This window comes from Panthera tigris, chromosome B1, assembly GCF_018350195.1.
Source record: "Panthera tigris isolate Pti1 chromosome B1, P.tigris_Pti1_mat1.1, whole genome shotgun sequence".
Lineage (NCBI taxonomy): Eukaryota > Metazoa > Chordata > Mammalia > Carnivora > Felidae > Panthera > Panthera tigris.
In genome coordinates this window covers 77458937-77481408 of record NC_056663.1, presented here as the reverse complement: position 1 = coordinate 77481408, position 22472 = coordinate 77458937, and the positions used below count along the sequence as shown (strand labels likewise).

Below are 22472 nucleotides of genomic sequence, written 5' to 3'. Positions count from 1 at the left end.
GAAAAAGTGAAGTCTAAAGTTAGTAGAAAGAAGGAAATAATAAAGATCAGAGCAGATATAAGTAAAATAGATACTAAAAAGATAATATAAAAGATCAATAAAAGAGCTGGTTCTTTAAAAAGATAAACAAAAATTGACAAACATTTAGCTAGACTTACCATGAGGAAAAAAAAAGAAAACTCAAATAAAATCAGAAATGAAAAAACTTACAACTGATACCACAAAAAATACCAAGAATAAGACTATTGTGAATAATTATATGCCAACAAACTGGACAAACTAGAAGAAGTGGATAAATTCCTACAAACATACAATCTTTCAAGAGTGAATCAGAAAATATGAATATATCAGTTAATAGTGAGGATATTGAATTAGTAGTCAAAAACCTCCCAAAAAACAAAAGTCCAAGACTAGATAGCTTTACTGGTGAATTCTACCAAACATTCAGAGAAGATTTAATACCTACACTTCTCAAACTCTTCCAGAAAATTAAAGGAATGAACACTTTCAAACTCACTTTATGAAATGAGTACTACCCTGATGCCAAAACCAGAGAAGGTAAAGAAAGAAGAAAAGAAAAGGAAAGAAAAGGAAAGAAAAGAAAAGAAAAGAAAAGAGAAGAAAAAAGAGGAGAAGAGAAGAGAAAAGAGAGAGAGAAAGAAAGAAAGAAAGAAAGAAAGAAAGAAAGAAAGAAAGGAAGAAAAGAGAAATCACAGGCCACTGTCCCTAAAGAACATAAATGCCAAAATTCTCAAAATATTAGCACTGAATTCAACAATACACTAAGATGATCATATACCATGATCAAGTGAAATTTATTCCAGGGATACAAGAATGTTTCAACACCCATAAATCAATCAACCTGTTGCACCACATTAACAAAATGAAGGATAAAATTCATATGATCATCTCAGTAGATGTAGAAGCATTTGATAACATTCAATGTCCATTTATGATAAAAAAAACTCTCAGTAAAGTGGGTATAAAGGGTCCATACCTCAACATAATAAGAAGGTCATATATAACAAACCTATAGCTAAAATATGCTTAACAGTGAAAAGCTAAAAGCTTTCCTGGAAGATCAGGAACAGGGAAAGAGGCCCACTCTCACCACTTTTATTCAACACTGTATCAGAAGTCCTAGTCATGGCAATTAGGGGAAAGAAAAAAAAAAAGGAAATAAAAGGCTTGCAAATTGGAAAAGAAGAAGTAAAATCGTTACCATTTGCAGATGACATATATGGAAAACCATTGGGGCACCTGGGTGGCTTAGTCCATTGTGTCCAACTTCAGCTCAGGTCATGATCTCATGGTTTGTGAGTTCAAGCCCTGCACTGGGCTTTGAGCTGACAGCTCAGAGCCTGGAGTCTGCTTCAGAGTCTGTCTCCCTCTCTCTCTGCCCTTCCCCCTGGTTGTGCTTTCTCTCATTCAAAAATAAACATTAAAATTTTTTTTAAAAAGAAAATAAAAACATAAAGACTCTACCAAAATACTATTAGATTTAATAAATGAATTCAGTAAAGTTGCAGGCTACAAAATCAATATATAGAAATATGTTGTTTTTCTTTATAGTTATAACAAGCTATCAGAAAAAGAAATTAAGAAACTAATCTTATTTCTAAGTACATCCGAGAGAATAAAATACCTAGAAATAATCCTTTTTTCCCAAGATTTTATTTAAATTAGTTAGTTAACATAGTGTAGTACTGGTTTCAGGAATGGAATTTAGTGATTAATCACTTACATATAACAGCCAGTGCTCATCACAACAAGTGCCCTTCTTAATGCCCATCACCCATTTAGGCCATCCCCCCCCCACACACACATTTCCCCCCAGCAACCCTTAGTTTGTTCTCCATAGTTAAGAGTCTCTTATGGTTTGACTCCCTCTATGTTTTTATTTTATTTTACTTTTCCTTCCCTTCCCCTATGTTTATCTGTTCTGCTTCTTAAATTACATGTATGAGTGAAATCATATGGTATTTGTCTTTCTCTGACTGGCTTATTTCGCTTAGCATAATATACTCTAGTTTCATTAATGTCATTATAAATGGCAAGATTTCATTGTTTTTAATGGCTGAATAATACTCCATTGTATAGGGGCATCTGGCTGGCTCAGTCGGTTACGTGTCTGACTTCGGCTCAGGTCATGATCTCACAGTTCATGAGTTTGAGCCCCACGTCAGGCTCTGTGCTGACAGCTCAGAGCCTGGAGCCTACTTTAGATTCTGTGTCTCCTTCTCTCTCTGCTCTTCCCACGCTGTCACTCTCTGTCTCTCTCAAGAACAATTAAAAAAAAATTTTTTAAATACTCCATTGTATATATATACCATTTCCTCTTTATTCATTCATCAATCAATGGACATTTAGGCTCTTTCCACAGTTTGGCTATTGTTGATAGCCTCTTGGGTGCATGTGCCTCTTTGAATCAGCATTTTTGTATCCTTTGGGTAAATACCTAGTAGTATAACTGCTAGGTCATAGGGTAGTTCTATCTTTAACTTTCTAATGACCCTGCACACTGTTTTCCAGAGTGGCTACTCCAGTTTGTATTCCCACCAAAAGTGCAAGAGGGTTCTCCTTTCCCCTTTCTCCCACATCCTCACCAATATCTTTTGTTTCCTTAGTTGTTCATTTTAGCCATTTTGACAGGTGTGGGGTGGTATCTCATTGTGGTTTTGACTTGTATTTCCCTAATGTTGAGTGATGTTGAGCATTTTTTCATGTGTCTGTTCACCATTTGTGTGTCTTCTATGGAGAAGTATCTACTCGTGTCTTTTGCCCATTTCTTAACTGGATTATTTGGTTTTGGGGTGTTGAGTTTGATAAGTTCTTTATAGATTTTGGATATTAGCCCCTTATCTGGTATGTTATTTGCAAATATCTTCTCCCATTCTGCAGGCTGCCTTTTAGTTTTGTTGATTATTTTCTTTGCTGTGCAGAAGTGTCATTTTATCTTGGTGAGGTCCCAATAGTTCATGTTTGCTTTTGTTTCCCTTGCCTCTGGAGACGTGTCTAGTAAGAAGTTGTTATGGCTGACATCAAATAGGTTTCTGCCTGTGTTCTCCTCTAGGATTTTGATGGTTTCCTGTCTCACATTTAGGTCTTTCATCCATTTTGAATTTATTTTTGTGTATGGTATGAGAGAGTGGTCCAGTTTCATTCTTCTGCATGTCTCCAGTTTTCCCAACACTGTCTTTTTTCCACTGGATATTCTTTCCTGCTTTGTTAAAATTAGTTGACCATATAGTTGTAGGTCCATTTCTGGGTACTCCATTCTGTTCCATTGATGTATGTGTCTGTTTTTGTGCCAGTAACATACTGTCTTGATGATTACAGCTTTGTAATACAGGTCAAAGTCTGGAATTGTAATCCCTCTCACTTTGCTTTCCTTTTTAAACATTACTTTGGTTATTCAGGGTCTTTCCTGGTTCCATACAAATTTTAGAACTCTTTGTTCTAGCTCTATGAAAAATGCTGGTGATTTTGATAGGGATTGCACTGCATTTGTAGACTGCTTTGGGTAGTATAGAAATTTTAACAGTATTTGTTCTTCCAATTCATGAGTATGGAATGTTTTACCATTTCTTTATGTCTTCTTCAATATCTTTCATAAGTGTTCTATAGTTTTGTGAGTACAGATCTTTTACCTGTTTGGGTAGGTTTATTCCTAGTTATCTTATGGTTTCTGGTGCAGTTGTAAATAGGATAGATTCTTTGATTTCTCTTTCTGCTACTTCATTATTGTATATGGAAATGCAGCTGATTTATTTATATTAATTTTATATCCTGTGACTTGACTGAATTCATGTATCAGTTCTAGCAATTTTTTTGGTGGTGTTGTTTGCGTTTTCCACACAGAGTATCATGTCATCTGTAAAGTGAAAGTTTGACTTCCTTGCCAATTTGGATGCCTTTTATTTCTTTTTGTTACCTAACTGCTGAGGCTAGGACTTCCAGTACTATGTTGAACAACAGTGGTGAAACTGGACATCCCTATTGTGTTCCTGACCTTAGGGAAAAAGCTCTAGTTTTTCCCCATTAAGGATGATACTAGCCGTGGGTATTTCATGTATGGCCTTTATGATGTTCTATCTCTACTTTCTTGAGGGTTTTTATCAAGAAAGGATGCTGTATTTTGTCAAATGTTTTTTTCTGCATCTACTGAGAGGATCTTATGGTTCATACCTTTTACTTTATTAATGTGGAGTATCACATTGATTGACTTCTGAATATTAAAACACCACTGCAGCCCAGAAATAAATCCCACTTGATCACAGTTAATATGTCTTTTACTCTACTGTTGGATTCAATTTGCTAGTATCTTGTTGAGAATTTTTGCATTCATGTTCATCAGGAATATTGGTCTGTAATTCTCCTTTTTAGGATGGGTCTTTACTGGTTTTGGAATTAAGGTAATGCTGGCCTCATAGAATAAGTTTGGAGGTTTTCCTTCCATTTCTATTTTTTGGAACAGTTTCAAAAGAGTAAGTATTAGCTCTTCTTTAAATATTTGGTAATTCCCCCAGGAAACCATCTGGCACTGGACTCTTATCTGTTGGGAGACTTTTGGTTACTGATTCAATTTCTTTACTGGTTATAAGTCTGTTCAAATTTTCTATTTCTTCCTGTTTGAGTTTTGGTTTTATATGTTCCTAGGAATTTATCCATTTCTTCCAGATTTCACATATAAATAAGTTTAACCAAGGAAGTGAAATAACTGTACCTTGAAAAGTGTAAGACATTGATGAAAGAAACTGAAGATGACACAAATAAATGCAAATATATACTATGCTCATGGATTGTAAGAATTAATATTGTTTTTTTTTTTATTTTTTTTAACGTTTATTTATTTCTGAGACAGAGAGAGACAGAGCATGAACGGGGGAGGGTCAGAGAGAGAGAGGGAGACACAGAATCTGAAACAGGCTCCAGGCTCTGAGCAGTCAGCACAGAGCCCGACGCGGGGCTCGAACTCACGGACTGCGAGATCGTGACCTGAGCCGAAGTCGGAAGCTTAACCGACTGAGCCACCCAGGCGCCCCAGAATTAATATTGTTAAGATGTCCATAATACCCAAAGTAATCTACAAATTCATTATAATCCCTATCAAAATACAAGTAGCATTTTTCACAGAACTAGAACAAATAATCCTAAAATCTGTATGGAACACAAACAACTCTGTATAACCAAAACAATCCTGTGAAAGAAGAACAAAGTTGGAGGTATCATGCTCCAGGATTTCAAACTATGCTACAAAGCTTCACTGATCAAAACAAATACAAAGATCAAAAGAATAGAATAGGCAGCCCAGAAATAAACCCACTTACATGGTCAAGTAATCTATGATAATGGAGATAAGAATATACAATGAAAAAAAGACAGTCTCTTCAGTAAATGATGTTAACACTGAACAGCTACATGCAAAACAATGAAACTGGTTCAGTTTCTTACACCATAAACAAAAATAGATTCAAAATGTATTATTGACTTAAGTGAAACCTGAAAACATAAAATTCCTAGGTGAACACATAGGTAGTAAGCTCTTGAATATTGGTCTTAACAATATTTTTTAGATCTGTCTCCTCAGACAATGACAACAAAAGCCAAAATAAACAAATGGGTCTACCTCAAACTAAAAAACTTCTTCACAGCAAAGGAAAAGATCAACAAAATGAAAAAGCAACATAATGAATTGGAGAAATTGTTTGCAAATGACATATCAGATAAGGGGTTAACACCCGAAATATATAAATAACTCACACAACTCAGTATAAAAAAATCCAATTAAAATATGATCAGAGAACCTGAATAGATATGTTCCCAAAGAAGACATACAGATGGCCAATAGGTACATGAAAAGATGCTCAACAGCACTCATCACCAGGGAAATACAAATCAAAACCACAATGAGATATCACCTCACACATGTCAGAATGGCTACTATCAAAAAGATAAGGAATAACAAGTATCAGTGAGGATGTGGAGAAAAGGGAACCCTTGTGCATTATTGGTAGGAATGTAAATTGGTATGGCTACTGTGGAAAATAGTATGGATGTTCCTCAAAAAATTAAAAACATAACTACTATACAATCCAACAATTCCACTGTTGGTATTTTTCAAAGAAAATTAAAATACTAATTCAAAGTTATATGCACCTCTCTGTTCATTGCAGCTCTATTTACAATAGCCAAGATATGGAAGCAACCTAAATGCCCATTAATAGATGTATATGTGTGTGCACACATACATACACACACACACACACACAATGGATTATTATTCAGATATAAAAAAGAATAAAATCTTGCCATTTTCAACAACACGGATGGACCTAAAGAGTATTATGCTATGTGAAATAAGTCAGTCAAAGAAAGGCAAATATTGTATGACCTCACTGATATATGGACTCTACTATAAAACAAATGAACAAACAAAACAAAGCATAAACCAGCTCATAGATACAAAGAATAAATTAATGGTTGCCAGAGGGGAGGAGTGCAAGCAGATGGACAAAATCGGTGAAGGGGATTAAGAGGTAAAATCTTCCAGTTATAAAATAAATAATACACAGAGATGTAACGTATAGCATAGGGAACACAGTCAATGATATTGTAACAACTTTGTATGGGGACAGATGATAACACTTACTGTGGTAAACTTTTCATAACTTATATAAATATTGCATCACTATGTGTACAACAGAAACTAATACAATGTCATACGTCAATGATTCTTCAATTTAAAAAAAGAATGAAATTTTGCCATTTGTGGTAACATGGATGGATAACATAGGAATTATGCTAAGTGAAGTAAGTCAGAGAAAGATAATACCATAGGATTTCACGTACATGTGAAATTTAAAACACAAATGAACAAACAAAATAAAAACAAAACCATAGATTAAGAGAAGAGAAGTGGTTGCCAGAGGAGAACTAGGGAGTAGATGAAACAGGTAAAGGAAGTGAGGTAAAAACTTCAAGTTATAAAATAAATAAGACATGGTGACTATAATAGCTCACACTCAATAATATCATAGAGCACACTTGAAAGTTGCCAAGAGAATAAATCCTGAAAGTTAACTTCATATGGTGATGGATGGTACTAGGCTTATTGTGGTGATCATTTTGCAACGTAATCAAATACCAAATCATTATGCTGTACACCTGAAAGCACTATAATGTTATATGTCAATTATTCCTCAATAAAATTTAAAACAATAAAGGAAAGGAAGAGCTTTGTGAAGTATGAAAACAAATTCATTTAAGGCTATGTGAAGTTTGATTTAATTATGGACCTTTCAAGTGGGCAATTTAATGCCTGAATTTTGAGTTAGAGAGATAGGTCTCGATATGGCTTTAGATCAGATTAGGGACGAATCAGCCATAATAGTTCAGTAGATGATATGATATATAGAATAAGATTGGCTTTGGAGTCAGACAGACATGAGTTTGAGTTCTACCTCTGTCACTTACCAGCAGTGTTACTTTGAGCAACAAGCTTTATTTCTCTGAGCTTCAGTTTCTTCACTTATAAAATGGATAAAACTGTTACCTCACAGAATTAATGAAATATTGAAATATTAATTATATGGAAATTTTACCTTTTTGTTAAATTTTTACATGTGTTATCACATTTAATCATCATAACTACATACATGTATTATGGGTATATATATATATATATATATATATATACACACACACACACACACACACACACACACACAGAGATAGGCAGATAGATTGCCTTCTAACAGCATTACAGAGTTCTCAGAGAAATGCATTTGGAGTGTCCACCACAAAGCCATTCAAGAAGGCTCCTCCCAGAAGTGCTAGGAATTTAAGAGGGCACTCCTGACCTATTCTTCTATTTGTAGTTGGCTTCACAAATTCCTTGTGAGTGGTAAAACTTTAGCCCTCAAGGTGAGGATATTTTAGGATCCTCTCAGAAGTCACCAAGATCCATCCAATCAGGTTCTTCTGCATTGTCCCAGACAAAATAAGTCCTAAATATTTGTTTTGAAAGTCAGGACTGCTGCTTATAAAAGTTTCTCAGAGGTGTGTGTGTACATGTGTGTTGTATGTATAGTTCTTTTTGAGTTGAATGTATATGCAATACAACCGTATCAAGGGGTGTGGGAAGTGAAAGAAAGTTGCTTTATGCAGAGAATAAACAGCAAAAAGGAGAAACAAAATTAGAACAAAGATAGACAGTTCTGGCCTTAGCATAAAAGTGGTCCCAAAATACTGGGTTAAGGATAAACTAGTCCTTTTGCTTAGATTCTCCAGTTTGACAAAATCTGAAACTGTCAGCAGAATAGATTATTCATACCATTTTTTTCAATGCAAAGAATGCATTCAGAATTTTATTTAGAAAATCATAGATATATTGACGAGGTGACTATTCAAAATCTACACAAGAAAATTTACACACATTATATTTAACATATGCTTTACCTTGATCATTATTCTCTGGTATCTTCTGCGTTCGAGCCACCCTCTGACATAGGCCTGCATGATGGTGATCATTTTCACTATTTTTTTGGTATTTATGAATGTGTTCCTTTCCCGGAACACTTGGAAGATTTCTATGTGTGGTCCAATTCTTTTAACTTTATTGTCAAGTTTACCACTTTTAGTTAGAATAGATTTTGACCTAAAAATAAAATATAAAACTTTCTTAGTGTAGTTAATAAGAAAAATAATCACTTCTGAAAAGTCTTAAATTCATTTCAATGATAAATATACTGAAATAGGAAATGTATTATTATTTGTACATAGATTTCACACAGATCACCTGAACATGTCAACAGGGTTCTCTAAATAAGTTTCAATATGCCAGAGTCAACGTAATATGTACAAAATTAACCTTCTAAAGAAAGCAAATCCAAAAGAAAGCAAATTTGTCAAAACTTATCCATAACTATTCAAAAAAGAGATATAACATTTGAGGAACAAAATGTTTTCATATAACAGAGTTAGTCATATAGTTAGTCAAAATAAAGACTACTTCAAAATTATTTGGCACTGATACGCTACTTATCAGACACAATCTGAAAAGTGATTTTATTTTCCAAATGCTCTCTATCAAAAGGCATGGTAGTGTAGTGTTAACGTCATGGACTATAGGATCACAGAAGCAAGTGACCATAATGGAAACCATTATAAACCCTGACATACTGATGTGGATGGGCCTTGCAGTGATGAAAATTTGTGAGAAAACTGCAGACTTTCTACCATGGACAGACTGTCTGTAATCTCGTGTCTGCTTTTTTCATTTATATATGGTGTATTCTTTATGCGGCAGTTAGTTTTTTCAAAGTCTTCCAAAGTTGAAAGTATAGTTTCCCTGCAATTTTTAGCATATAAAAATCCTTTTTTTCTTCTTCATTACTTTGGTTTCTGCATGTTTCACAGCTGAAATTCCAATGAGTTGCCCAGGTGGATTCATACACCAGACAGAACTGAGTCTTGGCCCTAAAAAGTACACTGTATACAGATATCTGGATCCTGGGCCCAACTTTCTTGATTCCCAGAGTGAATATCATGGCTCTGTTTCTGCATTTTCTTTCCTCTGGAGTTTATTTTGATGTCTGCATTATGCTGATTCATGAGGAGTCCTGTTCTATTTTGTACAATGGACATTATTGTTCTTCCCGTGGTAACTGAAATGTTGGGAGTCTGATTTTGATTATTTCACGCAGACATCTAGTGTCTGTCGGATGGTAGATGGTAGATGACAGCTCAGTCTTTTTCATTTATTCTTTTATGTTAGTCTTAAAGTTTATGATACGCCTTGTATTACATGTAGTTTGAACACCAGTATAGCTAAAAACATTTAAGAGGCAATTTTGTGCCAACTAGAATGGAGATCAGCTCCCTATCAAGAGACTGTCATAACAAGTATCTTCTTTGACTCCCTGACATTCCTATTCCCAAGAAGCCACAACTGACAAATGAAATTTGTTCAGGCACAGAAAACTGGGTTCCATATCTACTTTTCACCTATAGCTAAGGATGCAGAACTAAGGCTGTTTATTCTCTTTGTGCTTGTGTGTATAAATGAAAAAAAAAAGTTCTCACTCTCCTTGCAAAAGAAAAGAAGTTAGCTTTGTACAATGTTCTTGTAACTGTAGTTCTTTTGTATCTACGGCTGGTCCTTTCTCTCATTCTCTTTCTTGATAAAACTTTTTTTAGATTAATGAGTCAAAACTATATCATTTTGTGTTCTGAAGAAATATCTTATTTAGACAAAACTACACTAAAAGGCAAAGAAAAGGAAGTATACCTGTCAGGGGTTTTTTGTTTAAATTAATATTGATTTTGAACAGCTTAGAAAAGAGAGCTCTGTCTTATAAGGGGATTTTTGCTTGGTTGATATAGCAATTTTGATGAATGACCTCGATGTATTAAAAAAATTAGTGATGTAGACAAAATGTTAATGATTAGTTCTGGCTTATCCAGAGTTTAAAGACCTACTGTGAAATCTAGAGAATTCCGATTTCCTAACTTTTCTCCTTTCTGTCAGAAGAATTAAGAGAATTGTCATAGAAATACTCAAGTGTGCAAAGTGTATACCCTAAGTTCCATGTTCCAACAAGAAGAGATAAATAAATCTTAAAGGGGTATGTATGATTGTAAATTGATGTGTGATGTGTACTGTTGAAGCACGAGTATTCTGCTGGTCTCTAAAATTGCCTTGAATGTCACAGAGTTCTTAGTTACCCCCTGAAAAGTGTGTGTGTGTGTGTGTGTGTGTGTGTGTGTGTGTGTAAGAGAGAGAATTGAAACTGAAATTATTTTGGTTAAAAGCTATAGTTAAAATGAGTGATTAGAACTATATTAAGTAAAATAATTATGAAGAAATGCAAACATGTGTACAGAATGATGGATATGTTTTGTCTGTTTTTATCAACTTAACAAGAAATAAGTTTTATCTTAGGCTTTAGACATACAGACTTTGATCAATAGTACATCTCTAAATAACTGGAATGCTAAAAATAATAGAAAGGGAAATTTGAAGTTGAAGTATAATTTATAGAAGGCTTGATGTAAAGTGAATTATATTAAAAAATAATGGATTTGAAAAGCTATAAAATATATCAAATTTTTACCAAGTCAATTTTGGTAAGTTTAATCATAAAAAAGAGAAATGCTTGTGAATCCTTGACTATAAAATGTTATTTAAGTGGTATACAAAAAGAATAAGATTGGAATTTGATTTACTTTCTGTTGCATTGACAGACTGAGTTTTGAATCCATTCTGCTCTTAATTTAACAAAGGAAAAACCATTTAATGCCTTCAATATAGTGTGCCTGGAAAATAAAAGTTACTTATATCACAAAAATATTCTATCATAATTATCTTTTTTTTTCTTTGTGATCTGCTTGCAAAATCTGGTATTCCTAATATTTAATGTTACGGTGGCTGTGTTACTATTGTTTTACTCTAAAGGAACCAATGACTTGCTCATAATCTTGGCTCTTCTAACAATTCTTTCCAATATTGTTTCTCCAAGTTCAAACTCCAAACGTAAAAATAAACTATTATTTTATATTTTAAGCTATCTTCTGGGTGTCCCAGATGGCTGCAGGACCACACCAAAGATTTTCTTCTTCACTATATAAAAGGAGGGATGCTAGAAATGGTAAAGTATGTTTGGCATATTTATATAACTGAACCAAAGATGACTTTTTGTATATTGGCCCCTACGTTGTTCTTATATCAGGATAGGACCATTAGCTCACAAGCCTGCTGGCTCAAAACTCAAAATTCTTAGACATCCTATTGTTTTAAATATCTCCCAAAAAGTATATTTTCAGCCATTCAGAGCCTGCCTATATATTTTGGAGATATTAGCAGATTAAATTCGAGACCACTGCACAACAGTGAATATCAATGTGATTATTGCAATGAAATGAGTCAAATGAATTTGTTGGTTTCCCAGTGCATATAAAAGCTATATTTACACTATACCATTGTCTACTAAGTGTGCAATAGTGTTAGGTCTAAAACAAAATGTGCATACCTTAATTTAAAATTCTTTGTTGTCATTTCAACAATCTTCACAATATGTCCACCAGGATTAGATTCCATTTTAAGAAACAACATTCTGGGGCATCAGGGTGGCTTAGTTGATTGAGCATCTGACTCTTGATTTCGGCTCAGGTGATGATCCCAGAGTTGTGGGACTGAGTCCAGAGTCAGGCTCTGCACTGACAGAGTAGAGCCTGCTTGGGATTCTCTCTCTCTCTCTCTCTCTCTCTCTCTCTCTCTCCCTCTCTGTCTCTCTTTCCCTCTGCCCCTCTACCCTGCCTGCTCTTTCTCTCTCAAATAAAATTTAGGGTTTTTTTTTTAAAGAAAAGAAAAGAAACCACTTTCTTTGCTCATCCTTAAGAAGCAACTCCTCATCGGTGCAAGTTTCATTGTGAGAACACAGCAATTCAGTCACATCTTCAGGCTCCACTTCTAATTCTAGTTCCCTTGCTATTTTCAACACATCTGCAATTACTTCCTCCTCTCTGAAGTCTTGAATTCCTAACAGCTTCCATGAGGGTGGGAATAAACTTCTTCTAACCCATTTATGTCACTATTTTGACTTCTTCCCATGATATCACAAATATGGTTAATGGCACCTAGAATGGTGAATACTTTCCGGAACGTTTTCAATTGACTTTACCAGATCCATCTGAGGAATCACTATCTACAGCAGCATTAGCCTTACAAAATGTAATTCTTACACAATAACAGTAAATCAGTCCAGGACCCATAGCCTACAGAAGAGATACCATGTTAGCAGGCATGAAAACAACATTAATCTCATTGACCATCTCCATCAGGGCTCCTGGGTGACCAGGTAAATTGTCAGTGAACAGGAATATTTTGAAAGGAATCTTTAATTCTGAGCAGTAGATCTCAACTCTGGGCTTAAAATATTTAGTAAACCATGTTACAAACAGATGTTCTGTTATTCAAAGTTTATTGTTCCATTTATAGAGCACAGGCAGAGTAGATTTAACATAATTACTAAGGGTTCTAAGATTTTAAGAATGGTAAATAATCATTGGCTTCAACTTAAACTCACCAGCTGCATTCACCCCTAACAAGAGTCAGCCTGTCCTTTGAAGCTTTGAAGCCAGGCATTGACTTCTCCTCTCCAGCTATGAAAGTCCTAGATGGCATCTTCTTCCCATACAAGGCTGCTTCATTTAAAATGAAAATCTGTTGGTTGGTGTAGCCACCTTCATGAATGGTCTCAGCTGGACCTTCTGGAGAACTTGCTGCAGCTTCTCCATCAGCACTTGCTGGCTTACCTTGCCCTTTGATGTCACTGAGATGGCTTCTTTCTTTAAACCTCATGAACCAACCTCTGCTAGCTTCCAACTTTTCTTCTGCAGCTTCCTCACCTGTCTTAGCTCTCATAGAATTGAGGAGAGTTAGGGCCTTGCTTTGGATTAGTTAGGCTTTGGCTTAAGGGAATATTGTAGCTGGCTTAATCTTCCACTCAGACCACTCAAACTTTCTCCCTCTCAGCAATAAGACTCCTTCACTTTCTTATCATTGATGTGTTCACTGGAGTAGCACTTTTCATCTCCTTTAAGAACGTTTCCTTTGCACTCACAACTTGGCTGTTTGGCACAAGAGGCCGAGCTTTCAGCTTACCTGAGCTTTCGGCATGCCTTCCTCACTAAGCTTAATCATTTCTAGCTTTTGACCTAAAGTGAGGGATGTTCAACACTTCCTTTCACTTAATAAATGATCTAATTTCAATCTTGTTATGTCTCAGGGAACAGGCAGGTCTGAGGAGAGGAGACACAGGGGGAACAGCCAGTTGGTGGAGCAGTCAGAACACCACATTTATGGATTTTGGGTGTGTTTTGTGACACCCCAAAACAATTACAATAGGAACAACAAAAATCACTGACCACAGAACCATAACAAATATAATAATTATGAAGAAGTTTGAAATATTGAAAAAATTACCAAAATATGACACAGACACATGAAGTGAGCAAATGCTGTTGGAAAAATTGCTCAACACAGGGTTGCCACAAACCCTCATTTTGCAAAAAAAAAAAAATGCTACTGTGAAATGCAATAAAGTTAAGCACAGCAAAACAAAGTATGCATATAGTTCTCTCTAAACTAATCTCTAAAATAAAGTTATATGTATAAAAATATCAATCATAGTTTTCCTTACCATGGGAGAAATCCAGAAACAAATATCTAAGTAAACTGTATTATACCCAGTCAATAAATTATGAGGTCATAAAAGTGATATTTATGAACATTATGTAATAACTTAAGTGCTTACGATTCCAAAAAAGGATATTAAGAGAATGAAGACATTAAATTATATGCATTATACGATTGCAACATTATTTTCTAAATGATGTATACAAATAAGTCCAGAAAGAAACATGCTAAATATTATTAGTGACTGTATTAATGTGGTGGTTCTGAATCAAGTGAGGCATCTAAGAAATATTTTCAAAGAACTCCTGCTCAGGGTCTTTCCTCATAGATTCTGATGCATTAACTCCTCCAATAAAATGCAAATCCATGATTAAACAGTATGTTGTGAAGAAAACCTTAGGTTTATTTTTTTTTTAATTTTTTTAACATTTATTTATTTTTGAGACAGAGAGAGACATCATGAATGGGGGAGGGGCAGAGAGGGAGGGAGACACAGAATCGGAAGCAGGCTCCAGGCTCTGAGCCATCAGCCCAGAGCACGATGCGGGGCTCGAACTCACGAACCTTGAGATAGTGACCTGAGTTGAAGTCGGACGCTTAACCGACTGAGCCACCCAGGCGCCCCGAAAACCTTAGCTTTAATAGAAATGGTTAAAACTCACTATTGAACAACATGGGTGTGAACTGTGCAGGTCTACTTATATGTGGATTTTTTCAATATAGTACAGTACTATATATGTATTTTCTCTTCCCTTATGATTTGCTTAATAACATCTTTTCCAGCTTACTATATTGTAAGAATATGGTATATGATACATTTAGCATACAAAATATGTGTCAATTGACTTTTTATTACCAGTAAGGCCTCTGGTCAACAGAAAATTAGTAGTTAAGTTTTGAGGGAGTCAAAAAGTTATATGCAAAATTTTTATTCTATGGGAGAGTCAGCACCCTAATCTCCATGTTGTCCAATTGTCAACTGTATTTATTTCTTGTTCTCTATTTTTATATTTTATGTAGACTAATATGCATTGTACAACAAAAAAATAAATATATAATAATTAAATCCATTAATAGCAGTAGTAGCAGCAGCAATATTTTATTAAACATTTGTTTCAGATATACTTTCTCCCTTAATCCTGAAAACAGTTTTATTGGATGGGCGCCTGAGTGACTCAGTTGAGTGTGCAACTTAACTTTGGTTCAGGTCATGATCCCAGTATCGTGGGGTCTAGCCCCACATCCACCTCCACTGACCATGGATCGTGCTTAAGATTCTCTTTCTGTCTTTGCCCCTGCCCCACTCATGCACTCACTCGTGCCCTCTCCCTCTAAAATAATAAATAAATAAAAATGTTAAAAATAATAATTTTATTGGATAAATGTTACTATTATGATTTCACCCATTGATGCAAGAGAAATTAGGTGACTTCCAAAGATCATGAAGGTGTAATTAGCATAGTCAGAATTCAAAGTCCTCCTTGCCTTGTATGTAATAAAATCAAAAGAGAACAAAATCATGTCCTGACTTCCCCAATCCTCAATTGTTTAGGATGATTTGGGTGACTGGCTCTAGGTTTCTCTTTTGTTTGTTACAGCAGTACTGAAAAGATACAGCCATACAACATATACTAAGATAGGGGAGATGCATTGTGACTGCCAAATATATGGAGGCCAAGTGACCTCTTATTAGAGAATCAGTAGGAACTATCCTGTGCTTACCGTCTAAATGAAATTTAAAAATTTATCTTCTTTCACAATGTCTTAACACAATTCTGATATGGAGAGAATTCTCATTTTTACAGATTCTTAGCCACTAAAGAGTCTCTATAAAGTTCTTCTGGAAAATCTTTATGAAGATAAATATATAAGTCATTAGAGGCTAAATATAAAAACAGTTTTCCTCATTGAAGAGACCACCTGCTTTGTCCTCAAGCCACCTCCTGCTAAAGTCACCCTAAGAAAGACTGAGAGAAAGACCAGGGATGGCTTGAATAGCTGAATTTGACTTTTTCATTTGAAGTTTGACAAATTTATCAAGGTATGAAATCAAGTAGTTTTCAGTGAGAGAAGAAATCATTAAGCAAGATTACATGTGAGAAAAGATACAATAAGTTAATTAGTAAGTTAATCATGTCTGAACATTAGATACTGAGCTTGGCAAACATTTGAACAGGGAATTTCCTTTCAACTACTAATGCTTATATGGTAATATATATTAAACACTAAATCAGTTTTAGAGTTTGGTTCAGATATTGCTACTAATTAGTTTTGGCTGATATTGAAGTATTTTGTATGCTCCATTTATAAAAGCACTGCTTGCCCATCTGTTCATAGGTTGAAAGTGATTAAAGGGTACTTATTTTGGCTGTTGTAAAAGCCAAATACTTTTTAAGCTGCAAATATGTGACAAAACCAGTTGAGGTTGCCAAGTTCAGAAATATATTAAAAGAGATTTGTGATGTTTCCCTCCCCCAATTCCTCTTCCAACCTGCATTATCAAAAAGTAAATATCACTGTTTTCCCGATTAGACTAGCATGCCTCTTTGTCCAAATGCTTTGCAATTTCGTTATAATTTTCACAATTTACCCTGATTTGGATCCTCTGCTACCAAGCTGTGTTGAGGGCTTTCGTTTCCTGTACGTGCAGCCTTGAAGTAGAAACATGTGATGCCCTCGTGCTCTGCATGCCAGATTTGAAAGCAATGTGGGTAACGAGTGAAATAAGTTTGTGGCCTCCTTTAATCCCCTACATGAGGTCTGTTCAGTTTGAAAACAATGCATTTAAATTCAGAGTGGGATTTAAAAAACAAAGATTTTTAAGAACAGGGATGCACTACATTTCCATGAATAATATAGTCTCAATACTATTTAAAATTTTTAAGTAATCCCTACACCCAATGTGGGGCCCGAACTCACGACCCCTAGATCAAGAGTCACATGCTTTTCTGACTGATACTGCCAGGCGCCCCTTGTCTTAATACTATTTAATACTTCATTTCCAAATCTTCCCAAGGGATTAGTGCTGCATATTTGTAAAACCTGTACACTTCAAAAATCAGACCGGGGTTTCGGGGACTTTTAAAAATAAGATGCAATCTCCTGAAGTGGAAAATAACACCACTTTAATTCAGGCAAAATGCTTAGTTTCAATATCTGCATGAAATGCATTTTCTTCTGTTCTTTATACACTCCTTTTGTATTTTGATCATTCCTCATGATGTCAGCCTGCCAGACGCTCCCAAAACCAAGTCGCCTCTTATTTTTGGCTGTTCCCGGTAGCATAGCAATCTCTCAAAGTAGATCATATTAAAGGGTGGGGTCGACATTCTATCTGAAGTTTCTGTGGGTAGGCTCAGTCAGTTAAGCATCTGACTCAGCCTCAGGTCATGATCCCGCAGTCCATGGGTTCAAGCTCCACATTGGGTTCTGTGCTGGCAGCTCAGAGCCTGGAACTTGCTTCGGATTCTGTGTCTCCCTCTCTCTCTGCCCCTCCTCTGCTTGCACTCTGTCTGTCTGTCTGTCTCTCTCTCTCTCTCAAAAATAGATAAGTATTTAAAAGATTAAAGTTTCTGGGGGTATTTGCTTTAGTTTATTTACTACCTGAAGTTCTCTAACTAGTACCTATCCAGCAGTGCAAGTGATATAATGGGTTGGTAGGATTTTCTCCTACAGAAATTCTCCCAGCCAATTTTGTCATATCTAGGGAAAGATGGGTTTTATTATTACTGCTGCTGTTGCTTGGTATCAATTTATCAAAAGCTTTTCCTCAAAACAACTTGGAAATATCTAAGTTCAAATTCAGTTCAAAAAAAACCCCACAATTATTCTTTCCCTCACATATAAACATTTTGGAGGAGCACTTATTTATTGTGAATTAAAATGAAATTGTCATTTTACATAGTAGAAAAAAAAGTAGAAAGGAAATGTTATTTTTGTTCAAGTTTCATTGATTCTGATTTTATGGTCAAGGTAATCGATGATGCACTTTCAGAGAATTCTCTTTCATACAAACATTTAAAACTCCTTTTTATTGTGCCTATGTGTTTTATCCATAGGACACTGAAAAAACTTACCCTGAAGATGCCTGAAATGACTAGGATGTTTATGCCAAAGGTGTAATAGGAGCTGATTTTTCTGTGGCACAGTGACCAGAATTGTCAATTTTTCATGAGCTTATCTAAAAAATAGGGAACATGAGTTGTCTACTCTCCCAATAGTGTAATTTGCTTATTTCTCTTGGGGTGACCCTCTGCTCCTGGCCCAAACTTTAGTCAGTCCTAGAGGAGAGTTGCCTCCACCCACTGCCATCTGTCTCTCTCATCTCTGCTCAAAAAGGGCATACAATGAAGACTGGTGCCTGTTCATAAATTACTTGTCCCTAGAATAGAATTCAGGTGATTCTAAAATCATTTTCTGATATTACTCTCAATCTTTTAGCCCCAACCACGTATATGTTTTAGGGACTGTCATTTCTAGGAATTCAGAGACCCTCAGGCAGGCACAAAGAGTGATGGTCAGACAGTGGCAGGTCAAAGTCTATTAGAAAATCAGGAAACGTGGATGGTCTTCAGAGCAACCTGCAGGAGACAGAGAGGGACTTTATAGCCCCCTTTCTCCTTGTTTCTGCCTCTGCACTCTCTCTCTGTGAGTTCTTCCATTAAAAACTAATTGAAAATCTGATTTTCCCTGCTTGAGATATTCATTTATTTTGCTTGCGGGCAGGATTACTGTGATTTAGAGATGGGAATTTATGTTTTTTTTTCCTCCCATGATTCTGCTTGTTGCTCCTCAGACATTTGCGTTCTGATTCCATGCAGGAATCACACCTTCACAGGGGCTTCCCTTTTAATCAGGCTCAGCCATTTTTCCCCCCAGGTACTGATTCTATGTAGTCAGTTTCTTCCTTGCTCACTGCTACATCCCTCAGCAGACACTGGTGGAATCAAGAATAACCCATGCATATGAGAGACAAAGTAAACTCAAGACTTTTCTAACTTCTCAGCCACCTCTACTTCAAAGAAGAAAGCAGAAGTTCCCAATTCAGCCTCTAGCTTAAGCCAATATGCTCCAACTCCGTTTTACCAGAGAATCCAGCTATCAGAATGTGGTTACTGTTTGGCCTGCCTACTGGTGTTAATGTATCTCCATCCAATTGGACAAGATTGAAAAAACCAGATGGTGCTGACCTAATGATCCTTGGTGACTCTCACCGATGCTGGATTCTGGACACATTCAGAGATCGAAGCTGCCAATGGTCTACTGCCAACCTTGCTCCTGCTTGGGTGTATGGCTTTCTTGAGTAGAATCCTTACACAGGAATGTAAGTAATAAAAGGCACCAAAATTCCATAATTAACAACTAAGAGAAAGTTTCAAAATTGTTGGCAACAGTCATAAGCAGGGGGCCAACAGTTCCTGAATATTCAGACCAAAGTAGACATTCTAAAAGCCAGGGAAAGCTAAGATAGGTGAAGGATCAGCACAAAGGACACACCAAGCAGGGAAAAGAAATAATTGAGCCAATTACCTGACCTATATTTAGCTACCTTTGTCCTCTTCTTACACTATTGAGGAACAGGCCTGAGGAAGGCAGGCCTGGAACACTGGGAAACATTTGGCCAAATGATAATACTTGGCTTTAAGGTGTATGAGTTTTGAGATGGTAGCATTTCCCAGCAGATACAGTTCTCTGGTATCTTCCCAGATTTCTTCATATCACAAGATAATGGCGCTGGAGGTACTACTCTATCAAGGTACTACTCTATCAAGGTACTACTCTATTAACTTGATAACCCTAGCAGAAAGCAGTGAATTCATCCTAGGAATTGACAGAGCTGGAAGCTGAAGGGAACACTGGACATAGTCAAATACACCCTCTCGCTAGCTACTCAAAGTGTGATATGAGGACCAGCAGCATTTGGCATGACCTGGGGTTTACTGGAAATGCAGTATCTCAGGCAATGCAATATCTCATTGGTTCTATGTTGCTCAATAAGAATGACCATCATACCAAAGAGGGCAGAACAAATACTCATAGAAGAGAACTCAAACTGGAAAGATTTCATAAGCAAAACTGAAGCTCCTCTTAGTTAAATTTTCTGGGCTCAGACAAATAATTTTCCAGATTCATCTGTTGATCTGCTCTCTTTGAGAAACCGGACGATGAATGTGATATGAGAATTCTGGAGAACGGTAAATGTCTTCACTTTCAAAGAGGAAAGAATTTAAAAAAATATGTAAAGTATGGGGCAGTAAGTATGGACCAGATTTTATCAGTTACCAACTGGATGGTATACAATTAAAGTAGTAATGGTGCCAAGAGTCAGAATGTGTATAAAAAGAATGTCATGCCATCTTGAATTTCTTTTACTTTATTTTAATTTTATTATTATTATTGTATTGTTTTGCTAGATTGCTATTATTTATGATGTTTCTGAATGTCAGGAAGGTAATTTTCAAGGTTCTCATAAAATCTTTGTCAACCAGGTAGAGAAATAATAGGCTGATTGGGTGGTCTTGTGTGTAGGGTGGATAGTATCATTACCAGCTGAGATAGGGAATATAAGAAAGAAGATTTGGAGAAGGGATACATAATTACTTCAGTTTTGAGAAATGGTTATGGGATATTACAGTAAAGATACTAATAAGCAGTAGAAATGGGGAAAAAAGCTACAAATAGCTAAAAAAGGGAAAAAATTCATTACAAGACAAAGACAAAATTCAAAAATTTAATTCATCCATTGAAAAAATATTCATTCATTCATTCATTCATTGTAAGATGCTCTTCTAGAACTGAGGATATATTAGTAATTAAAACATAGAAAACTCTCTGTCCACATTGGGCTTATATTCTAGTGGGAAAGACAAACAGTAATCACAGTAAACAACTTAACTGCAGAGTATTTTAGAGGCAATATATGCTATGATAAAAAAACAAATAAAGTGGGAAGGCAATTAGGGAGTGATAGCAAGGGTGGAAGATAAAATTTCAAATGTGTGTCATGGCAGGTATAAGTTCTTGAAAAGGTAATATGTCAGCTAATTTTCTGAAGTAAATGTGACAAGGAGTTAAATCCAATGTTGAGATGTGACAGCTTTACTTGCAAAGCTATGCAATTGGTTGATGCATATGATTATACAAAGAATTCCTCTCAGACCCATGGAGATTGTTAGGTACCTTTCCTCCATCATTGCAGTTACCACATTACTTTATAATTATCTCTGGGTCTATCACCCTTCTATACTCTGAATTCCCTGAGAGCAATGACTCTTTCTTGTGTGCTTGGAAATATTTAGTAGATGAAGAAAAGAAGAGCAGAAAAGAGAAGAAAGGAGAGATGAAAGGAGAACAAAATGGGGACAAATTAGAATATCTGATGTCTCAGAGTCTGCTTGTTTGGGGTTTTGTTTGTATTTCAGAATTTAAATCAATGTATTACCCTTAAGAAATTGTCCACCAAAACTGACATAACGATGGGCTTCATGAATGGATCCACAGTGTTGACAGTTTGGTCTCATTCTACCTGTGTAGATAAAATTATATCTGAAATACTGTTTTTTCCTAAGCAACATACTTTATTTTTTTTAAGTTTATTTATTTGTTTTGAAGGGGGAGGGGCAGAGAGAGAGGGAGAAAGAATCTCCACACTGATAGTGTGGAGCCCAACATGGGGCTCTATCTCAAAACTGTGAGATCATGACCTGAGCCAAAATCAAGAGTAAGACGCTTAACGAACTGAGCCACCCAGGCTCCTCCAAACATCTTTTCATGCTAAGCAAGATACTTTAAAAAGGATACTTTTGAGTATGGTGAGCACCTGTTCCTTTCCTCTATTTTATACCTCCTTGACTTTTATAGAACTTCACTTCCTCCAGTCCACTCATGTGACTTCAACATGATTTGTCTAGGGTTGATTGTGTCATCCACACTGAAAGGTCAGCCAGAATAATTCGGGGCGGGGGGGGGGCAGTCAGTGGGTGTGGATGTGTGAAAGAGACCATTCTTTTTGGTAAGAGCAGGAAGTAAGTCAATTGCAAATAGCTGGAAGCAAGCCATTTTCCTTAACACATGGAGAAAAAGTCTTTAGTAAGAGGTATTAAAGCCAAGCAGGAGCAAGCAGAGATTTGAAATGAATGAAGAGAGTACATCTTGAAGACATTACATTTGACCTCTGAACAACATGGGGGTTATAGGCACTGACCCCTTGTGCAATAAAAAAATTACATATAACTTTTGACACCCCCCAAAAAACTTAATAGCCTGTTGACCG

At 35.9% G+C, this 22472-nt stretch overlaps 1 protein-coding gene across 23 annotated transcripts in view; it reads right to left on the bottom strand.

The window, feature by feature from the left end:
- The window catches only part of IQCM (IQ motif containing M), a 644218-nt gene that overhangs the window by 385823 nt on the left and 235923 nt on the right, over positions 1-22472 (bottom strand). For all 23 annotated transcript variants that reach the window (XR_006216738.1, XR_006216737.1, XR_006216740.1 and 20 more), the window contains one exon: positions 8461-8659. Coding sequence is in view for 19 of the 23 variants with exons in the window: in XM_042983796.1 (XP_042839730.1) it covers positions 8461-8659 (199 nt within the window). In the remaining 4 variants the exon portion in view is untranslated. The remainder of the gene's footprint in view (positions 1-8460; positions 8660-22472) is intronic.